Here is a 26,798-nt window from a genome sequence, read left to right as displayed (position 1 = left end):
GTGCAGGAGGCAGCCGATCCACGATTCTCTCTCATCATGGATGTTTCTGTCTCTCTCTCCCTCTCCCTCTCTGAGATCAATACAAACACATACTTTTTAAAGAAAGCGAGAGTAAGGAATCCCGGGAAGGAGTGCATAACCACGTGGGCCGGGCTGCTCAGTGGTTAGAGCGCCGGCCCACACCCTGACGGGTCGGGGGTACCTGGGTTGCAGGTTCGATCCCTGGCCCGGATCGAGGCACATGTGGGAGGCAACCAATCAATGTGTCCCCCTCTCACATCGATGTTTCTCTCTCCCTCTCCCCCTCCCTCCATCCCTTCCGCTCTCTAAAAATGAATGAAAATGTATCCTCCCGTGAGGATGAACAAACAGACAGACGGACAGACAGACAGACAGAAAACACTCGGACCAAACTAATACGTGCAAACGCATGTCAGTCAAGACGCTGGGACGCCGCTGGTTTCCACAGGGTCACCTTCCAAGAACCAACTGCAAACACGTCTCGGAGTGAAACCACCGTCGGGAAGCACTAGGGCGCGAAGGTCTCTGCCTCCCAGAGTCACTGGGTCCCAGCAGATGCGGACACACACCTGGGCGCTGACGGGCCACGGCACAACAGTCCGCTGCGGAGACTTCCCAGACACGGCAGCCAGTCACACGGCCCTCAACCAGTGCCGGCCCACCAAACGCGCTCCGTGAGGGCTCGGGGCTCGGGGCTCGGGCCCGGGGAAGGAGGCTGGGCCTGGACGCAGGGGTAGGGGAGTCCCCGGGACCCCTTCCGCCACGGCCCATCCTGCTCATGGTCCCCCGTCCTCGCTCTCCTGACCAGGGCCCCGCCCGCCCCCACGCCCGGCGCCCAGGTCAGCGGCCTCATGGGTGCGCTCGGGGAAGACAGAGGCAAGAAGCTGGAGCAGGGGCCTGAGCGGGAGCGGTCAGGGGACGAGGTCTGAAAGGACCATTGGAAAGAGATGGAAGGGAGAAGCGAGTGTCCAAACTCCTTCACATCAAATATATCTGCAACGTTAATGAGGCATTGCTCTTAAGTAGTTCAAACTGAATGTGACACGAAAACGCGCTACACACACTCTGCGGATGCTGCTCTCCAAGGAACGGAGCTCGCTCCTGGAGCGCACAGCACGTACAATAATAATAAAAATAACAGCAGACACACAAATAGAAGTGACAAGACTAGACGGGAGGCCTGCCCGCGTTTTAAAAATGAGCAATAAGGCTCAGCGATGGCCACGAAGAACTAAAAGAATAACACACTACGCCAAAAGGGGCGAGGAGAAACATCTACACATCACACTTCAAGTATCTTCACTGCGGAAAATGTATTTTAATAAACAGAGTTCAAGTTAGCTCTGAAGTTAAGAGCCACTGACATCTAACGTCAAGAGTATTCCAGCCCGGCCGGCGTGGCTCCGTGGCTGAGCGTCGACCTATGAACCAGGAGGTCAGGGTTCGATTGCTGGTCAGGGCCCAGGCCCAGGATGCGGGCTTGATCCCAGTGTGGGGCGTGCAGGAGGCAGCCGATCCATGATTCTCTCTCGTCATTGACGTTTCGATCTCTCTCTCCCTTTCCCTTCCTCTCTGAAATCAATTTTAAAAATATTTTTAAAAGATCATCCTTAAAAAAAAACACAACACACCAATTCTAACATGTACATCAACACCAACAATATGACGTTAAAAACCGACGTAGCTTACAGGTGCTCAGATTCACGTATAACATAACCCCCCCAAAAAGTGATGTACATCCCTCATCAACAAGGGAGCCAACTTCTAAAAGGATACTTTTGCCCAAAGCACGTGGCACAGGCATCTAACCTGCCAGACCAGGAATGTGCCCGGAGTGGGTTTTTCTTTTCGTTACAATTTTACAGTCCGTGTCCCTGAGGCAGGAAAACAGCGCCTCCCCAAGGTCATATCCTAAACTGCAAACCCACGCGGGCGGGCCGATGGCTCCCACGCTAGTAAATCAACTACAATCTATTTCCAAATGTAACTGCAGAGCAAGGAGAGGTGACGGCACCTGGAGGCAGGTGGGGAAGTCCCGGAGCCGGGACACTCCCAAGGGCTGCCGTGCGCCTCGCGGGAAAGCCACCCGTCCTGAAAGCTGCTGGTTTACAGCCGGGACACCGGCAGCTCCCACCCCAAGTGGTGGCACGACTCTGTCCAGAGTGATTTTCCGAGGCCCCGGATTTTAATTTCACTCAACCTACTGTCCTTAAGGCTTAGCAGACAAACACCAAATTAACAGCCCTCTATTCTTAGGACAAGGCATTCACCGCCCTCCCTCCCCCTGCAAATGTCACGCTCCCGAATGAGAGCCCCGTAAAAGGGGCGTTTGTACAGGATTCGCAGTGGGACGCATGGAGCTCGGAGCGAACAGCCCTCCGTGAATGGCAGACGCCTCGGAGCGAAGCGCTGATGAGACTTACAGATACTTCAGGTTCTCCAGGTCCTCGAAGGCGCCGGCCGGGATGCTCTTGATCTGATTGTTGTTGAGGAGCCTGAGAAGGGAGGTTTCCGTCAGATTCACACTCTCCTCGCGCCAGGGAAACGTTCCCGCCCCTTGGAAAAGCTACCTCCTGGGTTTGCACCTCGGCCAGGACGTGGCCACCATGGAAACAGGGGCCTTACCGCGCGCGGCGAAGGCAGGTGTGAGCGGACCACAGGTGTGCGAGGTGTGAGGACCCCAGGTGTGCGAGGACCCCGGGTGTGAGCGGACTACAAGTGTGCGAGGATGCAGGTGTGTGAGGACCCCGGGTGTGCGAGGACCCCAGGGGTAAGAGGACCCCGGTGTGCGAGGACCCCAAGTGTGCGAGGACCCCAGGGGTAAGAGGACCCCGGTGTGTGAGGACCCCGGTGTGCGAGGACCCCGGGGTAAGAGGATCCCGGGTGTGTGAGGACCCTGGGTGTGCAAGGACCCTGGGTGTGCGAGGACCCCGGGTGTGCGAGGACCCGGGTGTGCGAGGAACCCGGGTGTGCGAGGACCCCAGGTGTGCGAGGACCCCGGGTGTGCGAGGACCCCGGGTGTGCGAGGACCCGGGTGTGCGCTGTTTCCCTCTGGCCACGTGGGCGCTGGGACGTACAAGGTGTTCAGGTTTCTCAGCCTCCTGAAGGCTCCGGGCGGGATCTCTCGGATGCGGTTGAAGCGAAGGTCCCTGCGAGGAGAGGAGACGAGGTGCGTCAGACACTCGGGCTCGCCCCGCGCTGCTCGTCCAAACACCCGCAGGAACGTGAGGAAGTGCACTGCCCGCGGGGAGACCGTCAGCCTGCACGCCAGGGCTGCGGCTCGATTCCCAGTCAAGCACTTGGGTTGCAGGTTGGATCCCTGGCCTCGGCCGGGCGCATCCGGGAGGCAGCCAATCGGTGTCTCACATCGATGCTCCCCTTTCTCTTCCCTCCCTCCCGGAGGGACACCCGCAGGTGTGTCAACAAACCAACAGTGAGCGGGCTCCCAGGAAGCGGCACCCGCAGTCCACCCCGCAGCCCACCCCGCAGCCCACCCCGCAGCCCACCCCGCAGACGAAGCCCTCCTCGCTGAGGCCGCCTCACACGGGGCAGAGTGAGGTCACCTTACCGGGGTTCCAGCCATTATCCCGGGAGATGAAACGACACGAACACCCCCACCCCCTCCGCCTCTGCTGGTTAACCCACTGGAAACCTAATGTCAAACTTTTGGGAAATGAACACAGGCTCGCCCGCAGCTGCTCCATCTGTGCACCGTGCAACCCCAGGGCTCCCGCACCGTGCAACCCCAGGGCTCCCGCACCGTGCAACCCCAGGGCTCCCGCACCGTGCGTCCCGCACCGTGCAACCCCAGGGCTCCTGCACCGTCCAACCCCAGGGCTCTTGCACCATCCAACCCCAGGGCTGCCGCACCGTCCAACCCCAGGGATCCTGCACCGTGCAACCCCAGGGCTCCCGCACCGTGCAACCCCAGGGATCCTGCACCGTGCAACCCCAGGGCTCCTGTACCGTCCAACCCCAGGGCTCTTGCACCGTCCAACCCCAGGGCTCCCGCACCGTGCAACCCCAGGGCTCGCTCCAGGACGGTGCTGAGCTGGAGCCCTTGTTGGTGGCTAACTGTGCACAATTTCCTCGGTGAGCGTCTCGGAACCACGGAGCCCATTCAGCCCGAGGGGGGAAGAGAAGGTAATGCCTGGTCTCCACCTGCCATTCCCAGCAGGTGTTTAAGCAGGTTCCATCCTAACAGGTACGTGTCTCCTGTGCCTGGGGAGACCAGCGGTTGACTTTTCTGGGACAAAGGCAGGCCCTGAACTGCCCAGGACGGGCCAGAGCGCGTGGCGTGTGGACACTGAGACGGACAGAACGCAGACGCTTGAGGGTCCTCCTCGGGCGGGGCGGGCGGGGCTCTGGCCCTGCGCCCTCGAGCCCCCGGCAGAGGCACGGACGTCTGTGTTCCCTCCTCCAACTCGAATGAAGACTTAACATTCTAACGAGATGAAAGTCTTTGCAAACTCACAGAAAGACGGCTTTCTTTACGTCGTAGATAAATTAATTCCTTACTCACATGTCCAACCCACCCAACAGTCCAATGGAGACGATCACAGGTCTCGCCCTGTGGCCCAGCACGTGCCTCCTCTGGAGACAGTCCTTAGAGAGCCATCGAGTCCCAGTGAGGGCACCAGGGCGGGCGCCAACCCACGACTCCTGTCCTCGCAGACATACACACACACACACACACTCACACACACACTCACACACACACTCACACACACAACACACATACACACACACATACACACAAACACACACACACACACACACACACACACTCACACACACACACACACACACACACACACACACAACACACACAACACACACACACTCACTCACACACACTAACAACACACAACACATACACACTCACACACACACACACAACACACACACTCAACACACACACAAACACACATACACACACACACACACACACAACACACACACACACACACACAAACACATACACACACACACACACACACACTCACACACACACACACACTCACACACACAACACACTCAACACACTCACAACACACATACACACACACTCACACACACACACACACACACACAAACACATACACACACACTCACACACACTCACACACACACTCACACACACACACACTCACACACACACACTCACACACACACACTCACACACACACACTCACACACAGAATGAGGCCTTGGGAGCCACTGCTTCCTACTCAGAGTGCTTGGCTAACCGATTAGCAATGGAATTACTGTTTCACAACCTGATAACGGCTTCCACCGACAACACTAACGGAAAGAAAACTGCCCTAGACGCAATAATTAACCAGCATTTCGGAAACACGCCCCCAGCTTGTCCCCTCGTGCCAGTGCCCCCTCTCCAGGGCACAAGGGCTCAGGGCCCAGTGTGGGGACAGGGAGGCCACAGCCGTCCTCTGCGCCTGCCCACGGCCCCCAGCCGGGCTCCTGACCACCGCGGCCGACAGACAGCGAGAGCTGAGGCGTCCCTCCATGGCACAGGCAGGAGTGGGCCGTGATGAGGCCTGGAGTCAATTCTGAATCTAGAAAGTTCCAAGCGTAAGGTGAGAGCCCAGCCGACACCGTGCTCTGCAACCACGGGCGGAGCCCAGAAGCCCCAGGACAGCCCTGCGCCCCTTTCTGCCTGAACCGGGGAGTCCATCTTCCCCCAAGTGCAGGCCCCTCACCCACAGAACACCGACGACGACGGTAACACGGGGGGTGCAGAGAAACCCACGGTGCGAGGTCCCGGGAGCCACCGCGCTCTCTGCAAACACCCGCGGTGCCGTCACCAAGCGCTCAGTGGGCGGGAGGGCGGGAGGGCCCAGCACCGAGGGCCTCGCAGGCAGACGGGCGACAAAGTCTGGGTGAAGCTGCAGCTGCTCAGAGAGGCCCCGGGCAGCACGGGAAGCCACTCAGGACGCCTAGAAATTACCATTTTAGGGCAAGACCACGGTGAAGGCCATGGCCCACTTCCACTTTATCTGGCTGGGAAGTGACCACAGGAACACAGGGCAGGGGCGGTGCTGGTGGGGCAGGTGGGGTGCATGTGGGGGCTGTTGGGGGAGGACGGGAGGGAGGACAGGAATCGGTGAGGAGGAACCTACAGGGGCAGGACGGGGACCTGCCTGCGGCCGCCCCTCTGCCAGGGGCCGACCGGAAAGGACCGGCCTGGGCTCTGGACCTGGTGGAGCAGCGGGGTGCTGGCGGGATTAGTTCTCTGGACGCTCCCTCCAGCACAGCTGCTGACCGCAGGGAGGGAGGGGAGAGCCCACAGCCCGCTGGGCGCACACAGCCTTCAGCCACCCTGGGCCCGGAGCCAGGTTCCCAGAGCCAGACTCCAAACCGGAACCTGGCCCGGCCGGCACGGCTCAGTGGTGAGCGTTGACCCAGGAACCAGGAGGTCACGGCTCGATTCTGGGTCAGGGCACAGGCCCAGGTTGCAGGCTCCACCCCAGGGGGCCTGCCCGAGGCAGCCGATCCATGATTCTCTCATCATTGATGTTTCTCTCTCCCTCCCTTCCTCTCTGAAATTAGTAAGAAAATATGTATTACAAACAACACCAGAACCCAGACCCTGGCCTGTGCTGTTTACGTGCAGCAGCCTGGCAGAGGCCGGATGGCAGGGAGCTTTCCGGGCGGCTGTGCTAATGTTCCCATTAGTGCTTCAGAGAGCAAACGCCAGCAGGAAGAACAGAAGCTGGGGTCGTGGTGTTTGGGTGAAGCGTCCAAGTTCAGGTTTCGATTCCATGTCAAAACCAACATTCATTACAGGCCAGACGGCGAGTTAGGAGGTGAGAGGACGCAGGGATCCGCGTTCCCCGCCCACCCTCCCGGCTCTGGCCTTCGGGTCTCCTGTCACAACAGCACAGCTGGGTGAGGTTTAATTTATCATCAACAGTCAGTCGCCAGAGGGACAAGGGCGGCACTGGCCACTGGCGAAGGGCGGCACTGGCCACGAAGGGCGTCTGGCCACGAAGGGCATCTGGCCACGCCGTCAGTGGGGCCGGCGTGAAGACAGGCCGATGCGGCTCTTTCCTCTCGGCGAGGGGCACGCTTCCCCTCACCTTCCCGTGTTAGAACCTGAGAATGATTTGTCAACAGACACGAAGTTGCACAGCACGTCCTGTTCGGCCTGAAGAACGTGTCCCCCGACGGGAAGGAGCAGCCTCCGGGACGCAGTCTCCGTCCGGGACCAGGGGCCCTGCGGCTCCTCCGGGCGGGTCTGTCCTCCGGGCGTGTCTGTCAGGGCTCGGACGCCGGGCGTGCCCCTTGCCAACAACACGTCTCAGGTGCTGTCTCCACTCTCAGCCATTTTCCTCATACTCTGCCTCTGTAGTCTGGGTTTTTAAAGTATGGGGCCCATGTGGACTGGAGGTCTGGGGGGCCCCATGAGAACTGGGGGCCCCATGTGGATGAGAGGCTCAGTGGCCCCGTGTGGACGGGAGGCTCGGTGGCCCCGTGTGGACGAAGGGACTGGGGGCCCCGTGAGGACTGGGGACCCCGTGAGGACTGGGGACCCCGTGAGGAGGGGAGGCTCGGTGGCCCCGTGTGGCTGCTCCCTGCCTCCCCCCCAGAAGCAGCAGGACTCCGCCCGAATCGCAGAGGCAGCGAGCTCCGCCCGCCGGTCTTGGCGCGCCTCCTGCCCCTGGTCTTTCGGGACCTGGTCTGCGTCAGGAATGGCTAACGCTTAGGCATGTATCGCCCACACGTGGAGCAGCCACACGCCTGCTTTATCCAAGTTTCTCAGATTTAGAAAAACCAAAGGGCAGGTCAGCAAAGGAGAAGCTGGGTCGGAGGAGGAGCGTGTGACTCTCAGAGGCCTGGCCGGGCCGAGGGGCCCGTCCACGTCCCCCCAGGCGGCCGGCAGCCCCGCCCAGCGGCCGCCCGGGGCCTCTGGGGACACGGCAGGTCCAGCTGTGATCATGCTCGAGGCCTCTCTGCAGGATCCGCCTCAGCCATGAACTAACCGCTCTCCCTTTCACGGACGGAGCTGCCAGCGTCGGCAGGAGGTGGCCGGGCCCACCAGGTGCAGACGGGCCAGTGCCGCTCCGGGAGCCGCGAGAAGGGCCGGGAGAGGGAAAGTTCTTGGAGTGACAACGCGGCCGCTCGCTGGACACATACTTCACGCCCTGTTTCTTCCTGTGACACCACGGGAACCGGGGGGCACATGGTGGCTGCCGGCAAGCAGCCTCGGGGACGGGCTCCCCACCTGTGCTCAGGGGGCAGGGAGACGGGCACAGGTGGGCGGGGGGCTCTGCTGGATGCCCCCAAGTGTGCTCTCTCAGGAAGTGGTAACCAGACAGGCCCCATGGACAGGGCGGGATGGACACAGCTAGATGGACAGGCCCCATGGACAGGGCCGGATGGACAGAGCTAGATGGACAGGCCCCATGGACAGGGCCGGATGGACAGAGCTAGATGGACAGGCCCCATGGACAGGGCCGGATGGACAGAGCTAGATGGACAGAGCCCAGTGGACAGGGCCGGATGGACAGAGCTAGATGGACAGAGCCCAGTGGACAGGGCCGGATGGACAGAGCTAGATGGACAGAGCCCAGTGGACAGGGCCGGATGGACAGAGCTAGATGGACAGAGCCCAGTGGAAAGGGCCGGATGGACAGAGCTAGATGGAAAGAGCCCAGTGGACAGGGCCGGATGGACAGAGCTAGATGGACAGAGCCCAGTGGACAGGGCCCAGTGGACAGGGCTGGATGGACAGGGCCGGATGGACAGGGCCGGTGGACAGGGCCAGATGGACAGGGCTAGATGGACAGGGCTGATGGACAGGATCCGGTGGACAGGGCTGGATGGACAGGGCCGGTGGACAGGGCCAGATGGACAGGGCTAGATGGACAGGGCTGATGGACAGGGCCCGGTGGACAGGGCCAGATGGACAGGGCCGGATGGACAGGGCCGGTGGACAGGGCCAGATGGACAGGGCTGGATGGACAGGGCCGGTGGACAGGGCCAGATGGACAGGGCTAGATGGACAGGGCTGGATGGACAGGGCCAGATGGACAGGGCTGGATGGACAGGGCCGGATGGACAGGGCCGGTGGACAGGGCCAGATGGACAGGGCTAGATGGACAGGGCTGGATGGACAGGGCCAGATGGACAGGGCTGGATGGACAGGGCCCATTGGATAGGCCCTAATGGTCAGGGCAAAGCCAGGAGCGAACCCCGTGTCTGTGTGAACCCAGGGGGACGCCCTGGCCTGCGGAGCGGCTGAGCTTCCTGCCCGTGTACCTTCACCCAGATTCTCACAGGCCGTGGGGACGAGGTGGCGGCCTGGCACCCGCGATAAACTGGCCCCTGTTCTGGGCGTCGTCTCCCCTCCTGGATTTAAGCACCATGACCCCAGGGGCCCTGCTGTTCCTCCAAGCAGAATGAGGTCCCTCTGCTACCCCTTCCAGCACCCACACCCTTCCCGCTCCACCCCCGGCGCCCAGACCGCGGCCACCCTGCGGCCAGCCTGTCCCCACGGCTGGCAGGAAGGTCTCCCGTGGCGCCACCGGATTCTGTCACAGCCAAACCTCTGCCGTTGGCGGGTCAGCAGGGTGGTGGGTGTGCAGCTCAGAAAGCGACGCCCTCAGGAAGCATTCCTCATCGTCCGAGTCTTTCAACCGTTTGAAAATGGACCGGCCCGGCCAGTGCGGCTCAGCGGCTGAGCGCCGACCCGTGAACCAGGAGGTCACAGTTCGATTCCTGGTCAGGGCACAGGCCCGGGCTGTGGGGCGTGCAGGAGGCAGCCCATCCACGATCCTCTCTCATCCTTGATGTGTCTCTCTCCCTCTCCTTTCCTCTCTGACATCAATAAGAATATATTTAAAAAAGAAAATGTCTGATGCGGACAGAGCTCGAGGGCCAGAGAAACCAGGAGCCACAGGTGGCCGGGCCCAGGGTCCCCATGAGGGAGGCGCCGGGTGCTGGCAGCACCGAGCTGGCCCCACTGTCCTGGGGGGTCACCCGTTCCCAGGCGGTAAGTTTCAGAGGCACCGAGTTCCAGGCCACGTGAGCCGTCCCGTGACGCTCCCCCCCCCCCCCCCGCCCCCAGATTGAACATCGGCCGTCACTCCAGGCACATGGATCCTCTGGGGACACTCACACGCCTCCCATCGGCTCAAACTCCACGTCAGCACTTTCCTGCTTCCAGGCACCAGGGACGCCGGGATTCGAACCCGGCTTCCCCATGAGTTTCCTCCGTCCCAGAGGCCCCTGTGCAGGTCAATCGAGGACACAGGGACTGGAGGCCCCTCTGGTCTCGGGGACACCCAGGGAGGAGCAGAGACCACGCACGGACACGCCCGACACCTGCTCTTCACTGAGTGTGCTGGTGCAGCGCAGCCTCGTCCAACGAGGGGCAGCAGGGGCACGGCGGTCAGAGCCTGTGGCCACGGCGCAGCCTCGTCCAACGAGGGGCAGCAGGGGCACGGCAGTCAGAGCCCGTGGCCACGGCGCAGCCTCGTCCAACGAGGGGCAGCAGGGGCACGGCGGTCAGAGCCCGTGGCCACGGCGCAGCCTCGTCCAACGAGGGGCAGCAGGGGCACGGCGGTCAGAGCCTGTGGCCACAGTGCAGCCTCGTCCAACGAGGGGCAGCAGGGGCACGACGGTCAGAGCCTGTGGCCATGGCGCAGCCTCGTCCAACGAGGGGCAGCAGGGGCACGGTGGTCAGAGCCTGTGGCCACGGTGCAGCCTCTGCTGGAAGCTGTCATCTTCCTGTTATGAAAATAAGACTCAGCTGCCCAGGAGGGAGTGTCTTCACGGGAAGCCATGGCACTGCCCACGGAGCTGCCCACAGAGCTGCCACAGTGCTGCCCACAGAGCTGCCCACGGAGCTGCCCACGGCGCTACCCACAGAGCTGCCCACGGAGCTGTCCACGGCGCTACCCACAGAGCTGCCCATGGAGCTGCCCACGGAGCTGCCCACAGAGCTGCCCATGGAGCTGCCCACGGAGCTGCCCACAGCACTGCCCACGGAGCTGCCCACCGAGCTGCCCACGGCGCTGCCCACAGCACTGCCCATGGCGCCGGCCCCAGGACGGATGTGCGGCCCCACAGGCTAGGCCTCGTCGATTCACTGACGGTCCCCAGTCCTCAGTCCAGCGCCAGCGCCAGCGCCTGGAGGCCACACAGGCCGCAGTGTAAACAGCCCAGGTAGGAGGCAGGCAGCCCTAGTGCTGGGCCGAGGCTGCGGACACACACCCGGGGCCTGGCCTCCCACCTGAGCGGGCACGGCGATTCCTGCCCATCAAAGGGCTCTGGCCTCCGCACCAGCCGCTGCTCCCCACGACCCTGGTCACACTCCGAGGTCCCCTGGGCCAGGGTGGTCCGAGGAGGGTCAGGGCAGTGACAGAGGAGGATCTGGTATTTTTTAAAAACGATTTTTATTGCTTTCAGAGAGGAAGGGGGAGGGAGAAAGCGAGAGAAACATCAGTGATGAGAGAAAATCCTGCATCAGCTGCACGCCCCACACTGGGGATCAAGTCTGCAACCCGGCCTGTGCCCTCCTGGTTCCTAGGTCGATGGGCAGCCACTGAGCCCCGCCGGGCAGACCTGACCGTCACAGGGCCTTTCCCTGCAAACCCGAGCAGGAGGCGTCCCTCCTGCGTCACCCCCCCCCCCCCCCAGGAGACCACGGGGCGGAGCTGACAGGGCCTGGCTGGGGGCTCCTGCCCCCCCCCCCCCGGCCCCCTCCAGGCTGACACCAGCTGCCCAGCGGGAAGGCTGACGGGTCCACAGCTGCACGCGCTCAAGGCCCCTTTGTTCTCCTCCCGAGGCCTGGGCCCCATCTGCACGCTGCCAGCCCAGGGCCGTCGGATTCCAGGCCTCGGCGGACGCGGATTCCAGCCCGATGACCACATCAGCAGGGCAAGGGCTCTGCACAGACAAAGCCTTCCCACCACCCCGGTCGCCCTGAGTTCCCGCTGATGAACTCCGACAGCGGGGGGCGGGGGGGGGGGGGCGCATCTGCCCTGTGGGTGAGACGCGGGAAATCCCCAAATAAGAGAGTCTCCTGCCGGCGGGGGGGGGGGGGGGGGGGGGGGGCTGGGAAACCGGGCCCACAGGTCAGGCCCACCCAGTGACCAACCCAGTGACTGGCAGAGACAGAGGCTCATGTGCCCGAGGGCTGGCAGGCGCCTCAGGGAGGGACCCAGAGTCCATCAGACCCTTCCCACAAGGAGCAGAACCGAGGCCCCGGCAGCCGCAGATCCGGGGGCGCAGGGCAGCACCCACAAAGCCGACCCCCTAGCATCTCAGGCCAGAACCCAGGGAGAGAGGCTGGCCCCACACACAGGCGGCACCCAGATCGGAACGTGCGGGATCCTATGGCAGGTGACCTGTTCTCTTTTTAAATAAACAAAATAAAACAGGGAGAGAGCAGCAGGTTTAAAACCCTCACATAAAACCACACACACACACACACACACACACACACACGCGTGCGCACAGGACTGGGGGAGGTGACACTTGGCAGGGTGTGAGATGAGATTAACACGTTACATCTTCAGAGGCAACACTGTGGCTATTTGTGGAAGTCGGTGTGGAACTCCGAGTCGAGGCTTCCGGGTTACAGTTCCGTAGACGGAGGCGGCGCTGACCTGAGTGGCCGGCCACACGTGGACTGGCTGCCCTTGGTCCAACCCACCCAGACCAACGGCTGTGCCTGGAGGGACAAGGCCACGTGACAGGCACCAGGATTCCTCGTGGAGAGAGGGAGGGGAGGGAGGGGGCTATGACCGACTGACTTCCTCTAAGGCCGCGGTTCTCAACCTGTGGGTCGAGACCTCTTTGGCGGTCGCACGACCCTTTCACAGGGGCCGCCTAAGACCATCCTGCATATCAGATATTTACATGACGATTCATCACAGTAGCAACGTGACAGTGATGAAGTAGCAACGGAAATAATTTTATGGTTGGGTCACAACATGAGGAACTGTATTTAAAGGGCCAGAAGGTTAGAACCACTGGCTAAGGGCCGGCCCACGGGCCTGTGGGCGGAGACGCAGGGAGAGCTGCTGAGTCCGCAGGTGCTGAAGGCACACGGAGGCCGGTCTTGCTCTGAGCCCTTCACCTGATTGGACGAGCCCCACCCGGGGATGCTCACCTGCTTGACTCAAAGGACTGGCTTCAACGTGGAGCCCCCTCCCTCCCCCCAAAACCACCTTCTCAGAAACCTCGAGAATAGCATGTGACCACACATCTGGGGACTGTGGCCCAGCGACGTCACAGACACCAGGCGTGCGGGGACGGAGACTGGCTGGTATAACAAATATTACAATTTGCACTGAGCGGGTTAACGAGGGCAGAGCATGCCCTGGAGTCCAGCAAAACAGAGGGATAAATCACGTTCCCCCACTGGGCAGGCACTCAGGACCGGCCACGGCTGGCACATTCCTGCTCACAAACCCGGCCCAGGGCCGACTCCAGGCTGGTTGTGCTTATTGTCGTTCTAAAGGCCCCACATACGCGTGTTCAATTCCGGAGGAAATGGGTCATAAAACAGAATCAACAAATACTGACACCAAATAGATACTCCAGGGACGAGGGATCCGGCCCAGGAGCCCCGACCCTGCCCTGACGTCCCGAGGAGAAAGGCAGCCAGGCTGCCTGCTGAGAGGGGAGCATCCGGAAGGCGCTCAGAGCCTGTCCATCAGTCACTATCACAGGACAGAGGTGTGGCCGGCGACAGACTCCTCAAAGGAAGCAGCAGCCCAACCGGTGAGGGATCTACTAGGGTAATGCCCCAGGGAAGGGCAGCTCCGTACCATTATTGTTCATAAATTACAGTCACAGGAGCCGCAGGTGGGTCACAGGAAACCCATGGGTGGCAGATGGGGGGGGGGCCTCTGGGATTGGATCGAAAGTAAAATAGCAGACGCTTCCTGTTCTTTTACTCTGGTGGGTGCTGCACAGCCAACAGTCAACAATGAACAGCATTAACAGCAACGAGAGGGTCTGTCTCTCCGCCCAGGTGCACGGCTGTGCCCTGAGGGTCGGGGAAGGGGAGTCACCTGACATTCCAAGGGCTGTTGTCTGAGATGCAGGAGACAACAGACAGGCTCCTCAGGTAGACTGACCTTTGTCAGGAAGTCGCCTGGGCCCTGACGACCCCATAAACTGCTCTCAGTTAACAAGGTTTCACCTCAGACCACCCTGCAGGTCCGTTCGGTCTCTGGTTCGGTCTCTGGTTCGGTCTCTGGTTTGCACGGCCGCCCGCCCGGCGGCCCCTGGGCTGACAGGTGAGCGTGTGCCCCCCCCCCATCCACTCACTCCAGGGCTCCCAGGGCCGCGAGGAGAGGCCTGAGGGAGGGACCGCCCCCGGCCGCCCGCTGGGAGGGTCCGTACGGGGACCTCTTCACTCCGTTGTTTTTATTGGGTTCTCACCAGAGGGTATTTTCCCATTGATTGTTTCAGAGAGAGTGGAGGGAGGGGGACGCAGAGAGAAACATCTGCCCACCCCGACCAGGGCCGGGGAGGAGCCTGCAATGGAGGTCCACGCCCTTGGCCAGAATGGAACCCAGGACCCTGCAGTCCCCAGGCGGCGCTCTATCCACTGAGCCACACCGGCCAGGGCTGACCTCTTCGTGGCAACACAGGTTGTTCCTGTCACCGGCCTCGCCTGCCTGGCTCACCCACGGCTCTGCGCTGGGTGCTGGACAGCTGACCGGGGGCCTCGCCTGCCTGGCTCACCCACGGCTCTGCGCTGGGTGCTGGACAGCTGACCGGGGGCCTCGCGTCCCTGGCTCACCCACGGCTCTGCGCTGGGTGCTGGACAGCTGACCTGGGGCCTCGCCTCCCTGGCTCACCCACGGCTCTGCGCTGGGTGCTGGACAGCTGACCGGGGGCCTCGCGTCCCTCCCCAAGGGGACGATGGGAACCTATGACGGGGCCTCCAGGGCAGCGAGGGAGGGCCCTGGGAGACGCGCTCGCCGTGTCCGCGGGCTTCCTTCTCGGGAGCAGGTGGGAAGGCGGGTGGACACGGGCCCCGGAGCCTCTGGGGAGAAGGCTTCGCTAAGACTCAGGAGGAGGACGAGGCCGCGTCCGCGTTGGGGAGGGAAGAGGCTCGGTCTCTGGGGGGGTCTCTCTAACCCGCAGCACGGCTCCCAGCCCAGCCCTGACTGTGAGGCGGGCCGGCCGCGCAGGGACAGGCCCACGGCCCCACCGGCCGACCCGGCAGTGAGATCCCCGGCAGCAAGGTCTGCTGTCTGTCTGTAGCAGCACCTGCTCGCTCTGCAAGATCCCAGGGAGGGAGAGGATGACAGGCAGGTGGGCAGATGGACGGGTGGACGGGAGGATGGAGGGGTGGGGAGTGGCTACAGACGGATGAATGAATAGATGCACGAATGACTGGATGAAAGAAAGGATGGGTGGATGGATGGATAGTTGGTTATGGATCAAAGGGTAGATGGATGGGTAAGTGGATGGGCGGGTGGGCAGGTGAGTGGGTGGGTGGGTGGGTGGGGGGGTGCATGGGCTGGTGGGTGGGGGGATGGATGGGCAGGTGGGTGGGTGGATGGGCAGGTGGGTGGATGGGGGCGGGGGGATGGGCAGCTGGGGGGATGGGGGCGGGGGGGATGGGCAGGTGGGTGGATGGGGGTGGGGGGATGGGCAGGTGGGGGGATGGGGTGGGGGGGATGGGCAGGTGGGGGGATGGGCAGGTGGGTGGATGGGCAGGTGTGGGGATGGGGGCGGGGGGGATGGGCAGGTGGGGGGATGGGGTGGGGGGGATGGGCAGGTGTGGGGATGGGGGTGGGGGGATAGGCAGGTGGGTGGATGGGGGTGGGGGGATGGGCAGGTGTGGGGATGGGGGTGGGGGATGGGCAGGTGGGGGGATGGGCAGGTGGGTGGATGGGCAGGTGTGGGGATGGGGGCGGGGGGGATGGGCAGGTGGGGGGATGGGGTGGGGGGGATGGGCAGGTGTGGGGATGGGGGTGGGGGGATAGGCAGGTGGGTGGATGGGGGTGGGGGGATGGGCAGGTGTGGGGATGGGGGTGGGGGATGGGCAGGTGGGGGGATGGGCAGGTGGGTGGATGGGCAGGTGTGGGGATGGGGGTGGGGGGATGGGCAGGTGGGGGGATGGGCAGGTGGGTGGATGGGCAGGTGTGGGGATGGGGGCGGGGGGGATGGGCAGGTGTGGGGATGGGGTGGGGGGGATGGGCAGGTGTGGGGATGGGGGTGGGGGATGGGCAGGTGGGGGATGGGGTGGGGGATGGGCAGGTGGGTGGATGGGGTGGGGGGATGGGCAGGTGGGTGGATGGGGGTGGGGGGAGGGGCTGGTGGGTGGATGGGGTGTGGGGGGATGGGCTGGTGGGTGGATGGGGTGTGGGGGATGGGCAGGTGGGGGGATGGGGGTGGGGGGATGGGCTGGTGGGTGGATGGGGTGTGGGGGATGGGCAGGTGGGGGGATGGGGGTGGGGGGATGGGCTGGTGGGTGGATGGGGTGTGGGGGATGGGCAGGTGGGGGGATGGGGGTGGGGGGATGGGCTGGTGTGGGGATGGGGGTGGGGGATGGGCAGGTGGGGGGATGGGGGTGGGGGGATGGGCAGGGGGGTGGGGGGGGTGGGGGGATGGGCAGGTGGGAGGATGGGGGTGGGGGGGATGGGCAGCTGGGGGGATGGGCAGGTGGGTGGATGGGGTGGGGGGATGGGCAGGTGTGGGGATGGGGGTGGGGGATGGGCAGGTGGGGGGATGGGGTGGGGGGATGGGCAGGTGGGGGATGGGCAGGTGGGGGGATGGGGTGGGGGATGGGCAGGTGGGGGGATGGGGTGGGGGGATGGGCAGGTGGGGGGATGGGGGTGGGGGGGATGGGCAGGTTGGGGGGTGGGGGGTGGGGGGATGGGCAGGTGGGGGATGGGGTGGGGGGATGGGGGTGGGGGATGGGGTGGGGGCGGTGACGGAACTCAAGGGTGGCTGGGTCGGACGACAGACGGGATCACAGGCTCTGGCCGCAGAAAACAGGGAAACAAACGCTCAGGATTAATATCTGGTTTCCGGTTGCCATGCCAACACAAACATCCCCCGGGTCTGAATAAGTAACACGATGACTAACGGCAGCTCCAGCTGCTATTTTTAAGTTAAAGTCCTGCCCCGGGGGCTGCAGGCTCAGAAACGCAGGCAGGAAGGACGCCAATCACGGCCTTTCCTCCCGGAAGGAGCGGAGAAGCCGCAGCCGCTTTCCGTTTCCCATGGATTGTTTGGGGAGAGGGGACCGGACACGCACGCGCCCCCCCCCCCACGCCCTCGCCCCCCCACGCGCCTGTGTGAGGCTGGGCAGTGCTGCTTCTCCCACAGAAAGAGAAATGCTAATCTGAGCTCCCAGCGATGCCCCCCCGATTCACTGAGGGACTGGATTCCACCCGTGGCCCTGAAGCAGGACCAGACGTGGGGGGACCCGGCCCGGCCGCAGAGGGGGCCTCAGAGGCACGTCAGGCGCTGCGCACGCGGGGGCTGGTCTGTGCGGAACCGCATCTGAAAGGCACTGAGGACCCAGTGGTGTTTCCTGTTTGTATCAAGTATTTGCTTCAATTACCGTCAGCGCTCAGGGTCAGAGGCCGCTCCCTGTGAGCTCATGGCCAACCCTGCACCCCGAGACCCACAGCCCACTGCACCCCACCCCCAAGCCAGTCCACACCCCACAGCCCACTGCACCCCACCCCCAAGCCAGTCCACACCCCACAGCCCACTGCACCCCACCCCCATGCCAGTCCACACCCACAGCCCACTGCACCCCACCCCCATGCCAGTCCACACCCCACAGCACTCAGCACCCCACACCCCACGGCACCCCACAGCCCACTGCCCTCTGCCCTGGAACCTGCTGCCCAGAGGTCAGAACAAAACAATAGCTTCCATTGTCCCAGCTGCTCCCTGGCCAGGCCCGGAGGACTCACAGAGGCACCTACAGATGGGACCCTCGGGGAAGGGGGAGCCCTGACGGATGGGGCCACCGCGGCCCTCAGACAGGCTTGGGGGCGGCGCCTGGACCCAGGGCAGTCCCAGCGCCTGTCGCACTGGCTGGAGGGGCAGGTGGCAGAAATGGGCCCTCAAGCCACCCCACAACCACACGCAGTGCAGCTGCGTCCGTCCGCAGTAGCAGGAAAGCGGAAGCTAGGAAATGAGCCACCCTAGGAACCTGGTGAAACAAACGCAATTCCGGACGAACATGTCCGTGAAGGAGCAGGCCTCCCACTGCCCGCCCAGGCCACCGGGTCGCCGGCACCTGCCCCGGACAGGCCCGGACGCCAGTCACCACCAGAGTCTGAGACAGAAGGTGATGGGAGACGACAGGTGTGGGTGAGACACACAGGTGGGGACAGGCAGGTGACAGCAGAGAGATGACGGGAGGGAGGACAGACAGGAACACGGGAGCCGAGCCGGGGACAGCGAGCGCTGATGAGCACCGGGCGTGAGGCAGGCAGACGCCGAGACGCGCTCACACCGCCGCGAGCGTCCACACTGCACGGGTGTGCACATCTGACCACATGGTAACAGTTTCCTTTCATGATGGGAAGGTACTGTTTTTGGTGTGTTTATCCGTTTTTGCACTTTTCTGCCATGAACAGATTCAACGAGCACAAAATATTAAAGCCCGTTGTAAAACCAACGCGGGCGGCGTCCTTGCTGCGTTCTGGGGCGACGCAGGGCCCCCCCAGCCCGCGGCCTCCCGCCCGCAGCGTGGGGGCTGCTCGCAGCTCCCGGGCAGTCGGCCCTGACACGCACCCTGCGTGGGGCCTCGGAGACACGGCTGCTTCCTGCTTCCCCGCGCGGCTCCAAGCCCAGGACGAAGGTCCCACCCGAGTCTCTCCTTTGGGCCCCTCGCGGCTTCACCAGCCGCGTCTGTAGCGACCAGACCCCAGCCTGCCCGAGCCCCAGACGAACGCCTGAGCAGCAGCCGGCTCCGGAGACGCGGCTGGGACCGGGGCCAGGGCCCGAGGCTGCCCACGGCGGCACAGGCGACCGGCCACCCCCTGGAGCACACACCCGCCTCTAATCCACAAATAACAGCGTTCCTCCTGCGGGGAGGGAGCGTCTTTCACCTGCCATCACCCGGGTGGCCTGTGCTGCGCGCACAGTAGGCGCTGAACCCAGCGGTCACGGGGCCCAGGACAGAGGGGCAGTGGCGGGTCTGGCGGGAACTCGTGGGCCGTTTGCAGCTGCAGTTAAACTTCCCGCCGCCCACGGGCGCGAGGAGGACGGGAAACGCGATCCTCATTTCCTGTTCATCCCGACGTGGCCGCGGGAACTCGCTCACTGTGCTCTAACTGCTACTTGCTCCTCACCACACGTCGTTGTGGGAGAACTAAAAGTTTTAAAAATTACCTCCGGCCCCAGCTGACGTGGCTCAGCCGGCTGGAGTGTCGTCCTGGCCCGGGAAGGGCACACGTCCAGGTTGCGGGTTCGAGGCCCGGTGGGGGCACAGAACGGAGGCAATGGGTCGATGTTTCTCTCCCTCCCGCCCCCCTTCCTTTCTCTCTAAAATCAATGAAGACACGTCCCCGGGTGAGGGTTACAAACTCCCCCCCGAAGGGAGTGGGGACTCTGGCTTGTGAACGACCTGAAGCGACCAGGAAGCGGCCCCTGCGCGAACCCCCATTCTCAAGGCCCTGCCCTCGGTCAACGGCGTAGGATCCCCGAGGCTGAAACCAGTGAGGGGAGCACAGCTTCCGGGGCCGGAAGGGAGGGCTGTGCATCCGGGGAGCCGGGAGCCGGAGGTCGCAGGACGGAGCGGGGACCCCGGGGCTGCGTGTCCAGCTGAGCCCTGGCCGGTGCGTGTGCAGCCAGGGGGCTGTGGCCTCTGCACAGAAGGAAGGCGACGATAAGGAGGCGGAGCTGACTCTGCCGGGCGTTGGCAAAGATCAGTGAAACGGAGCCAAGACCACCTGCCCAGCCCTAGGGACTCGGTGAGGCCCAGGACCAACCTGATGACAGTCCGACAGCCGGGGGCCGACCAGCTCCCAGCCGCTGCCCACGGCTCCCAGACCCGCCTCAGTCGCTGGAGAAACTGACCTTAGAGTTTAATTTCTTCCCACAAAGACGGGAAGCGCCCCCAGACACGTGGGGAGCAGCTGGGCCCACACTCAGTCTGCCAGGCAAGACTCCCTGATCTGCCAAAACCAGACAAAGACATTCCAGCCCCGAACAAAGAGGAAAAGGGGGGGGGGGGGCGGCTGGCCTGAGGCCGGCAGGGGCTCATTATCTCGATTGCAGCAAAGACAGGTCACAACCCACACAGCAGGGCAAGCAGGGAACCGTCCGGTGTCAACTGTGATCAATGAGGCTTTTGTTTCTCCGAAAAGAAATTGGTGCAAAGGTCAGAACTGGGGACCGGCAGCCGTGTGGCTGGTCCTGCAGAGCGGCCCCCACAGCTCCCCAGGAGGGTGCCAACCAGGTGCCCGGCTGGGCCGGCTGGCTCTGAGCGCGCTGAGGGCTGGGCTGCCGGGCGAGGCAGCGGATGGGCATGAGCCCCCTTCGTCAGTGGGCAGTCAGGTCGGGCACACCTGGCTCTGAGTCTCCAGGAGGCCGACACGGGGACGAGGCGCGTCCTGGGGACACACGAGGCCGCCTGGCCATTCGTCACCCGAGATCTCTGGGTGAGTTCTGGGGGATCCGTGTCCCCATTTCTCTACCCTTCAGAGACCGAGAAACCAAGGAGCGAGGCAACAAAGTCCAGAAACTGATCAAATTACGACAACGGACCCTCATCCGAGCCAGGAGCACGGACCTAACTCTGAAACAACCAGTCTCCCTAACTCGGCCACTTTGCCGTCCGCCCCCGCGCCCCCACCCCCGGGGCCGTTTGACGGGCACCCCAGGATTTGCTCTGCTTTTTGTAGCATCTGAAGAGACACCACGGACTCAGGGAAGAAAAGAGTAACTTGTATTTTTCAAAATTAACCTCAAGAAAGAATTTAAGCTGTGGGAGGTATTACTTTGCAGGACTCGTGCCTGGGGCGGGACGCATGGGCTGGGACGCCGGCACCAAGAGCCGCTCACAGAGGAGCGTCTGCCACCAGGACACGCGAGCGAGGGTGTCGGGGTGCAGGCCCCGAGCCCAGTTCCCGGCGCAGCCAGGACCCCGCGTGGACCAGGCCCCGCAGGCACCCCAGGGAGACTGGGAGTGTCCTCACTGCCACGGCGTCCGGCTCAGTCAGGTTCAGCTGCTTTTAAAAATACGGATGTTTTTTATTGATTTCAGAGAGGAAGGGAGAGGGAGAGAGAGAGAAACATCGATGATGGGAGAGAATCATGAATCTGCTGCCTCCTGCACGCCCCACACTGGGGATGGAGCCCCCAACGGGGCCTGTGCCCCGACTGGGAATCCAACCGTGACCTCCTGGTTCCTAGGTCGACGCTCAACCACTGAGCCACGCGGCCGGGCAAGTTTAGCTGCTTTTAAGTTAAATTTACCAATAAAGGTAAACTCGCCTCAAAGACAACTCGTTTTCGTGTGCCCCAAGCGGCAGGACGAGGTCCGGACCGTGTGCTGGGCTCTCAGACCCAAGGAGCCTGGCCCCACCACGTCGGCACAGCGAGGGAGACGAGGCCCCTGACAGCGACGGTGCCGGGGACCCCACTGGCCCCACACCCGCCTCCCGGGCGTCCGTTTCAGGTTCTACCTGTTGTGCCTCCCCGGTCATAACTGTAAAACCTCCCCTTTGCCGGTGGGCGCAGCACAGGGCCGCAGGGCCAGCCCTCAGCTAGCTGCCAGGGAGGCGGACTGGGGTCTGGAACCCTCAGTCGTGTGGACACTTTCATGTGGAACCTTGTCCCGTTGCCCAGCACCCACTTCTACTCAAAGGCCCTGCTTTCTCCTGGCCGCAGCCCTGGGCCCAGGGGGGAGGGACAGACAGCCGTCCGCTCAGCCCCAGGACGCGCTGTCCACTCTCCTGCTGCCGCTCTGGCCCAAGGGGAGCCCACAGCGGCCCGTCCTCACTCTGCAGGGAAACCAAGTCACAGGGCTGTGTAGGGAAGGCCCGGCCAGTGTGGCGCAGTGGTTGAGCGTCGACCTATGAACCAGGAGGTCACGGTTTGATTCCCGGTCAGGGCACAAGCTGGGGTTGTGGGCTCGACCCCCAGTAGGGGGTGTGCAGGAGGCAGCCGGTCCATGATTCTCTCTCATCATCGATGTCTCTCTCTTCTCCTCTCCCTTCCTCTCTGAAGTCAATAATCTGTAAATTAAACAAAACCGCGTCTGGGTGGCCCTCGGGCAGGAGGCGGCCAGCAGGATCCACACTCCCAGCGACTGGCCTGCTCCCGGGTCACAGCCCCCCCCTGGGCTCAGGACACGAAGGAGGGAGGGGTTCCCCACGAAACGCGGCGACACGGGAGCGTCTAACCTCCCAGACACACAGTTCCAAACGGTGCTGTGGGGTCTCACCACGCAGACACCCCTGCTCCCGATGGCGACGGCGCCCCCACAGCGGCTCGGGAACCGCAGTCCCTCCGAGCCCAGCACGCGGGCACCTGGGCACCTGGGCACCTGGCCCGGGCGGCGGGAGGGAACATTCGGTCCCTCCCTCGGTCTGTAACCCGTACAGCAGGCCCTTACCCACAGGGACAGGACCCCAGTGACGCCTGTGACACCCACAGGACCGCACCCTGTAAGTTTTCCCCAAATTCATTCCTGTGGTTTAGTTTGTCAATCAGGTGCCACAGAGATGAGCAATCACTAATAAGAAGCAGAACAAGACGACAATGTCTGTGATCGCAGCTACGCGCACGGGGCCTCTGTGAACCTCGCACAGCGTTCCCCGCCCGATGGGTCGGCGCCGCCAGCAGCACTCAGGGCTGGGCTCCGGGCGAGAGAGGAAAACAGTGCGGGAGCCTGAACACAGTGCCGCCCGCGCAACAGCTGGTCTGAGAAGCGCTGCGGTGACTAACGGGCGGGCGGGCGGGCGGGCGGGCGTCTGCCTTGCAGGGAGGCCGATGGGGGTGAGTCAGGTTGGGGCGGGGGTGGGGGTGGGGGCCGGGGAGAGACAGTGGGATCTCAACAGGCGACCGAAAGGCCTGCAATTCAAAACATACACACGGTTTGTTTCTGGAATTTTCCATTCAACGTTTTCAGCGGCGACGGACCGTGATAGCCGAGACTGTGGGGCACGGAGGCTTCGGGCGCCGGCGGGGAAGGGTCCGGCACCAGCGCCCTCGTATTTTGAACGTCCTCACGGCGCTTTTCCGTGCAGTGAGCGGTGGGGGTGCTGCTTGGACTCCATCACACAGGATTTAAAGCGGGAATTTGTCTTCGGCCAAAGGCTCCAGCTTACAGACTGCGTCCCCCACGGCCAGTGTCCGCAGACCCGGGCGGCAGGCGGCCTTCCCACCACTGACCTTGTGGCCAGGCTGCCCTCCCGGCTCCCAGCATCCTCCACTGCCCGCCCCACCTGGGCCGCGCTCCTGCCCCCACCCACCTGTGTCCCAGCCGGGCGCGGGGCGGGAACGCCGAGGGAGGCTGGGGAACAAGAGAAGCTGGGCCTCAGGGGCTGGTCTCCAGGGAACAAAGCGGGGACCCTGGGCCCTCCTCCCAGCGTGGACATGGGCCTAGCGACAGGCGTCCACGGCCGAGGGGCAGGGGTCCTGAGCCCACAGGGTGGACCGGCCACACCTTCTCACCCCTTCGCCGGCCTCACTCCTGCGCCCACTGACCAGGTGTTCCAGGAGGAGGGAGCCAGAACAGGGCACAGCCCCAAACACTCAGGAGGTGATCAGAGAGTGAGGGCGTGGGAACCGCTATCTGCAGGCACCGGGGGCCTGGGCGGGGGGGCCTGTCGCTCTGAGGCGTCCACACCCCAGGCCCCTCCAGCTCCGGGTTTCCTGGCACCGGGATTGGGGGGTGGGGGGGGCGTCTGGGGTGCTCAGCGGCTCTGGCCTGGCCTGGAGGAGGGATGGTTCATTGCCAAACAGGGGTTCCCATCACCTGGCAGTGGAGGCCCAGAAGGGAAGGGGCTGCGGGAGGCGAGGGGAGGGGGGGGGCCCAGCAGGAGAGGAGGCAGGAGGAGCAGTGAACACGTCCTTGGACATTAGCGCTTTATTGTTAGGTGTCGGCTTCTACCTTAGTGAACAGTTTAATATTCAAAGCGGGAACTTCTGAGCTGAGTGACAGGCCGGTTGAAGGTGCCTCTGTGCGGGGAGGAGGAGTTGCAAAGCCTAAGCCTGAGGCTGGTGGGTCCCGGGATGGGGAGTCGGGTCCCAGGATGGGGGTCAGATGCCCGGGGTGGGGGGCGGTCCCGGGATTAGGGGCGGCCCTGCCTCTAGAGGAGCCCTTCTTGCGTTCCATGCGCCTAAACTCACCCAAACCCAAGCCGCAGGTGGTCTCGGACCAGTAAGTTCGGAAGGAACTTCGGGTCCAAACCACCCGCTCTGGGCTCGGCTAGGGCGTAGCCTGAGGGAGAGGCCTGGCACCTTCCAGATTCCGACTCCACCTCAGGGTTTTTTATTTTAATAAAAACAAAGCGCGTGAGAGCAGAGACAGGAGGAACCGAGCACGAACGATTTCTGCGCGAGCGGCGTCGATAAGGGCCCAGGGACCCCGGGCCGCCTCCTCTCACACCCTCTCCCCGGGGCGCACCCGCCACCTGTGCCCGGGCCCCGGGCCCCCCATCCGGCTGGTTCTGGGGGACTTGGCCGCACTCGGCCAGGCGGAGCGGATGCCAAGCGCCCGGCTCGCTGCCACCCCCCGAATCCCAGACACGCGGGGGCAGGCCTGGCCCACGCGCGATGGCGGTGGGTGCGCGCGCGGCGCCTTCCCTTCGCCGACGCCGGGACCCGCTCGGGCTGCGCTGCTCCCGGTCGAGCGCGGCGCCCCGGCCACCGTGGGGAGGGCTCCCGGCCCGTGTCCCCGACCCACCGAGGGCTGCGTGTTCCGCACGCACAGCCGCTCGGCCCGGGCCCCGCACGAGGCCGGTTCTGACCCAGGACGGTTTCTGGGCTGAACACGCCGGCCCGGACCCGGAGGGGGCGCCGCGGGGGAGGGTCGTTCGCTCCAACTTTGCAGCCGCGGCAGGTCCCGCGCGGAGCCAAGCCGCCCGGCCAGGCGCATGGAAACTATTCGCGGCATCCGCGGGCGGCCGGGCGGACTGTGAGGGCGCCTGCGGGCCCGCGGCCCCCGCCCCCCGCCGGCCGCTCCCCAGGCCCCGGCCGCGCCCTCGGGGTCCCGGGCGCCCGGTTCGGGAGCGGAATGTGGCCTCTGGGGCGCGAGCGGGACTGCGCGGCGTCGGGCCCGTGGAGACGCCCGCGCGCGAACTCTGGGCGGACAGCGGCGCCCGCGACCCGCGAAGTCTGGCCCACGCGCGATCGCGGCGCCCGGGAGACCCGCTCGGACCTCGCCGCCCAGACCCCTAGGACCAGCCCCGCGGCTCAGCCCGGAGTCCTGGCCGCCAGGTTCGCCCCGATACCGAGGATCCCCAGGGAGGTTCCCGGAGGAGGAGTGGGAGGAGCAGGGGGAGGGGGGCGGAGGCGCACAGAGAGGCGGGCGCGGAGAAGCCAGCGGGAGGGGGATCGGAGCGCGCGGGGCTTCCCCGGCTCCTCGACGACGTCCCCGGCCGCGGGGATTCCGGGCTCCGAACAAAGGCGGCTCTGGAGGCCGCGCTCCGCGCCCAGGTCCGCCCTCCGCGCCACCGGCCAGAGCGGACAAAAGCCCGCGGGCCCGCCCGGCCCCCAACACCCGACTCTCCCGCCTCGGTCTCCACGTTCCTCCGGCCAAGATCGCAGATCGTCTGCGCCCCCGGCACCCCGCACCCCCGAGCCCCCGGCTCCTGCGCCCCCAGCCGCGCGTCCCCGCGCCCCCAGTCCCGCGCCCTCGGCCCCGCGCCCCGCACCCCGAGTCCCCGGCTCCTGCGCCCTCGGCCCCGCGCCCCGCGCCCCGCGCCCCCGGCCCTCGCCCCGCGCCCCGCACTCACAGGATGGAGGTCTGCGGCGCCACCGCGGGCACGGCCTCCAGCAGCAGATGCATGCAGCGCACGGTGCTGCGGAAGCACAGGCAGCGGCTCGGACACCCCGCGCCCGGCCTCTGAGCCTCGGCGGCCAGCACGCCGCACAGCAGGAGCGCCAGCAGGCAGGGGCGCGCGGGGCGCACGGCCATGGCCTCGGCGCGCACGGACGCTCGGACGCACAGGCCGACCGCGGAGGCCCCCGCGCCTCCCAGGCCGGCTCCGGACTGCGCCCGCCCGCCCGCCCCTCGGCGGCCTACGTCCCAGCTGTGCGGGGGGCGGGGGCGGGGGGCGCCGGCGGCGCACATGCGCGCGGCTCCTCCCGTCCCACCCCCACCTCCCCAGGGCCGGGGCGGGGCGGGGCGGGGCGGGGCGAGGACCTCGGGCCCCACGTCGCACGCCGCGTCCCCTCCCTCCGTGGGGCTCCGGGTGTGCAGCCGGCACCGGGGGCCAGGGTTTCAGCCCCAGATCTGCCCTCGGGAGCTGCAGGCGGCGGCCAAGCGCGGTTCCCACATGTGTGCGAGGGGGTTTGTTGTTCTATGAAACTTACAGAGCGTTACTGTTCCAGGCGCGCTTCCAAGCTGGCGCTCCCTCGCTCTCTCTTTCTCTCCCCCTCTCCTCGCTCTCTCTCTCTCTGTCTCCCTCCCCCCCCCCCCCCCCCCCCCCCGTCTCTGTCACACACACACACACACACACACACACAGCTGGGCAGCCTGCCTGAGCCCCGAGGCCTGTTAACCGCCCACCTCCTGCCCCTGCCACCTCCAGGCCCTGCTGGGAGCAGAGACCGCGTGCAGAGCCGGTGCAGGGCGGGCT

At 64.5% G+C, this 26,798-nt stretch overlaps 1 protein-coding gene across 2 annotated transcripts in view; it reads right to left on the bottom strand.

Annotated features, from left to right (window-relative positions):
* The window catches only part of PXDN (peroxidasin), a 55,112-nt gene extending 28,892 nt beyond the window's left edge, over window positions 1-26,220 (bottom strand). For both annotated transcript variants that reach the window (XM_036335447.1, XM_036335448.1), the window contains exons 1-3: window positions 25,953-26,220; window positions 3,099-3,170; window positions 2,445-2,516 (exon numbers count right to left, since the gene is read on the bottom strand). In XM_036335447.1, the coding sequence (XP_036191340.1) occupies window positions 2,445-2,516; window positions 3,099-3,170; window positions 25,953-26,134 (326 nt within the window). In that variant the 5' untranslated portion in view covers window positions 26,135-26,220. The remainder of the gene's footprint in view (window positions 1-2,444; window positions 2,517-3,098; window positions 3,171-25,952) is intronic.
* Between the last annotated feature and the right edge of the window lie 578 nt (window positions 26,221-26,798).

This window comes from Myotis myotis, unplaced genomic scaffold (genome assembly GCF_014108235.1).
Source record: "Myotis myotis isolate mMyoMyo1 unplaced genomic scaffold, mMyoMyo1.p scaffold_m19_p_14, whole genome shotgun sequence".
NCBI classification, from domain to species: domain Eukaryota; kingdom Metazoa; phylum Chordata; class Mammalia; order Chiroptera; family Vespertilionidae; genus Myotis; species Myotis myotis.
This window is presented reverse-complemented; position numbering and strand designations above follow the sequence as displayed.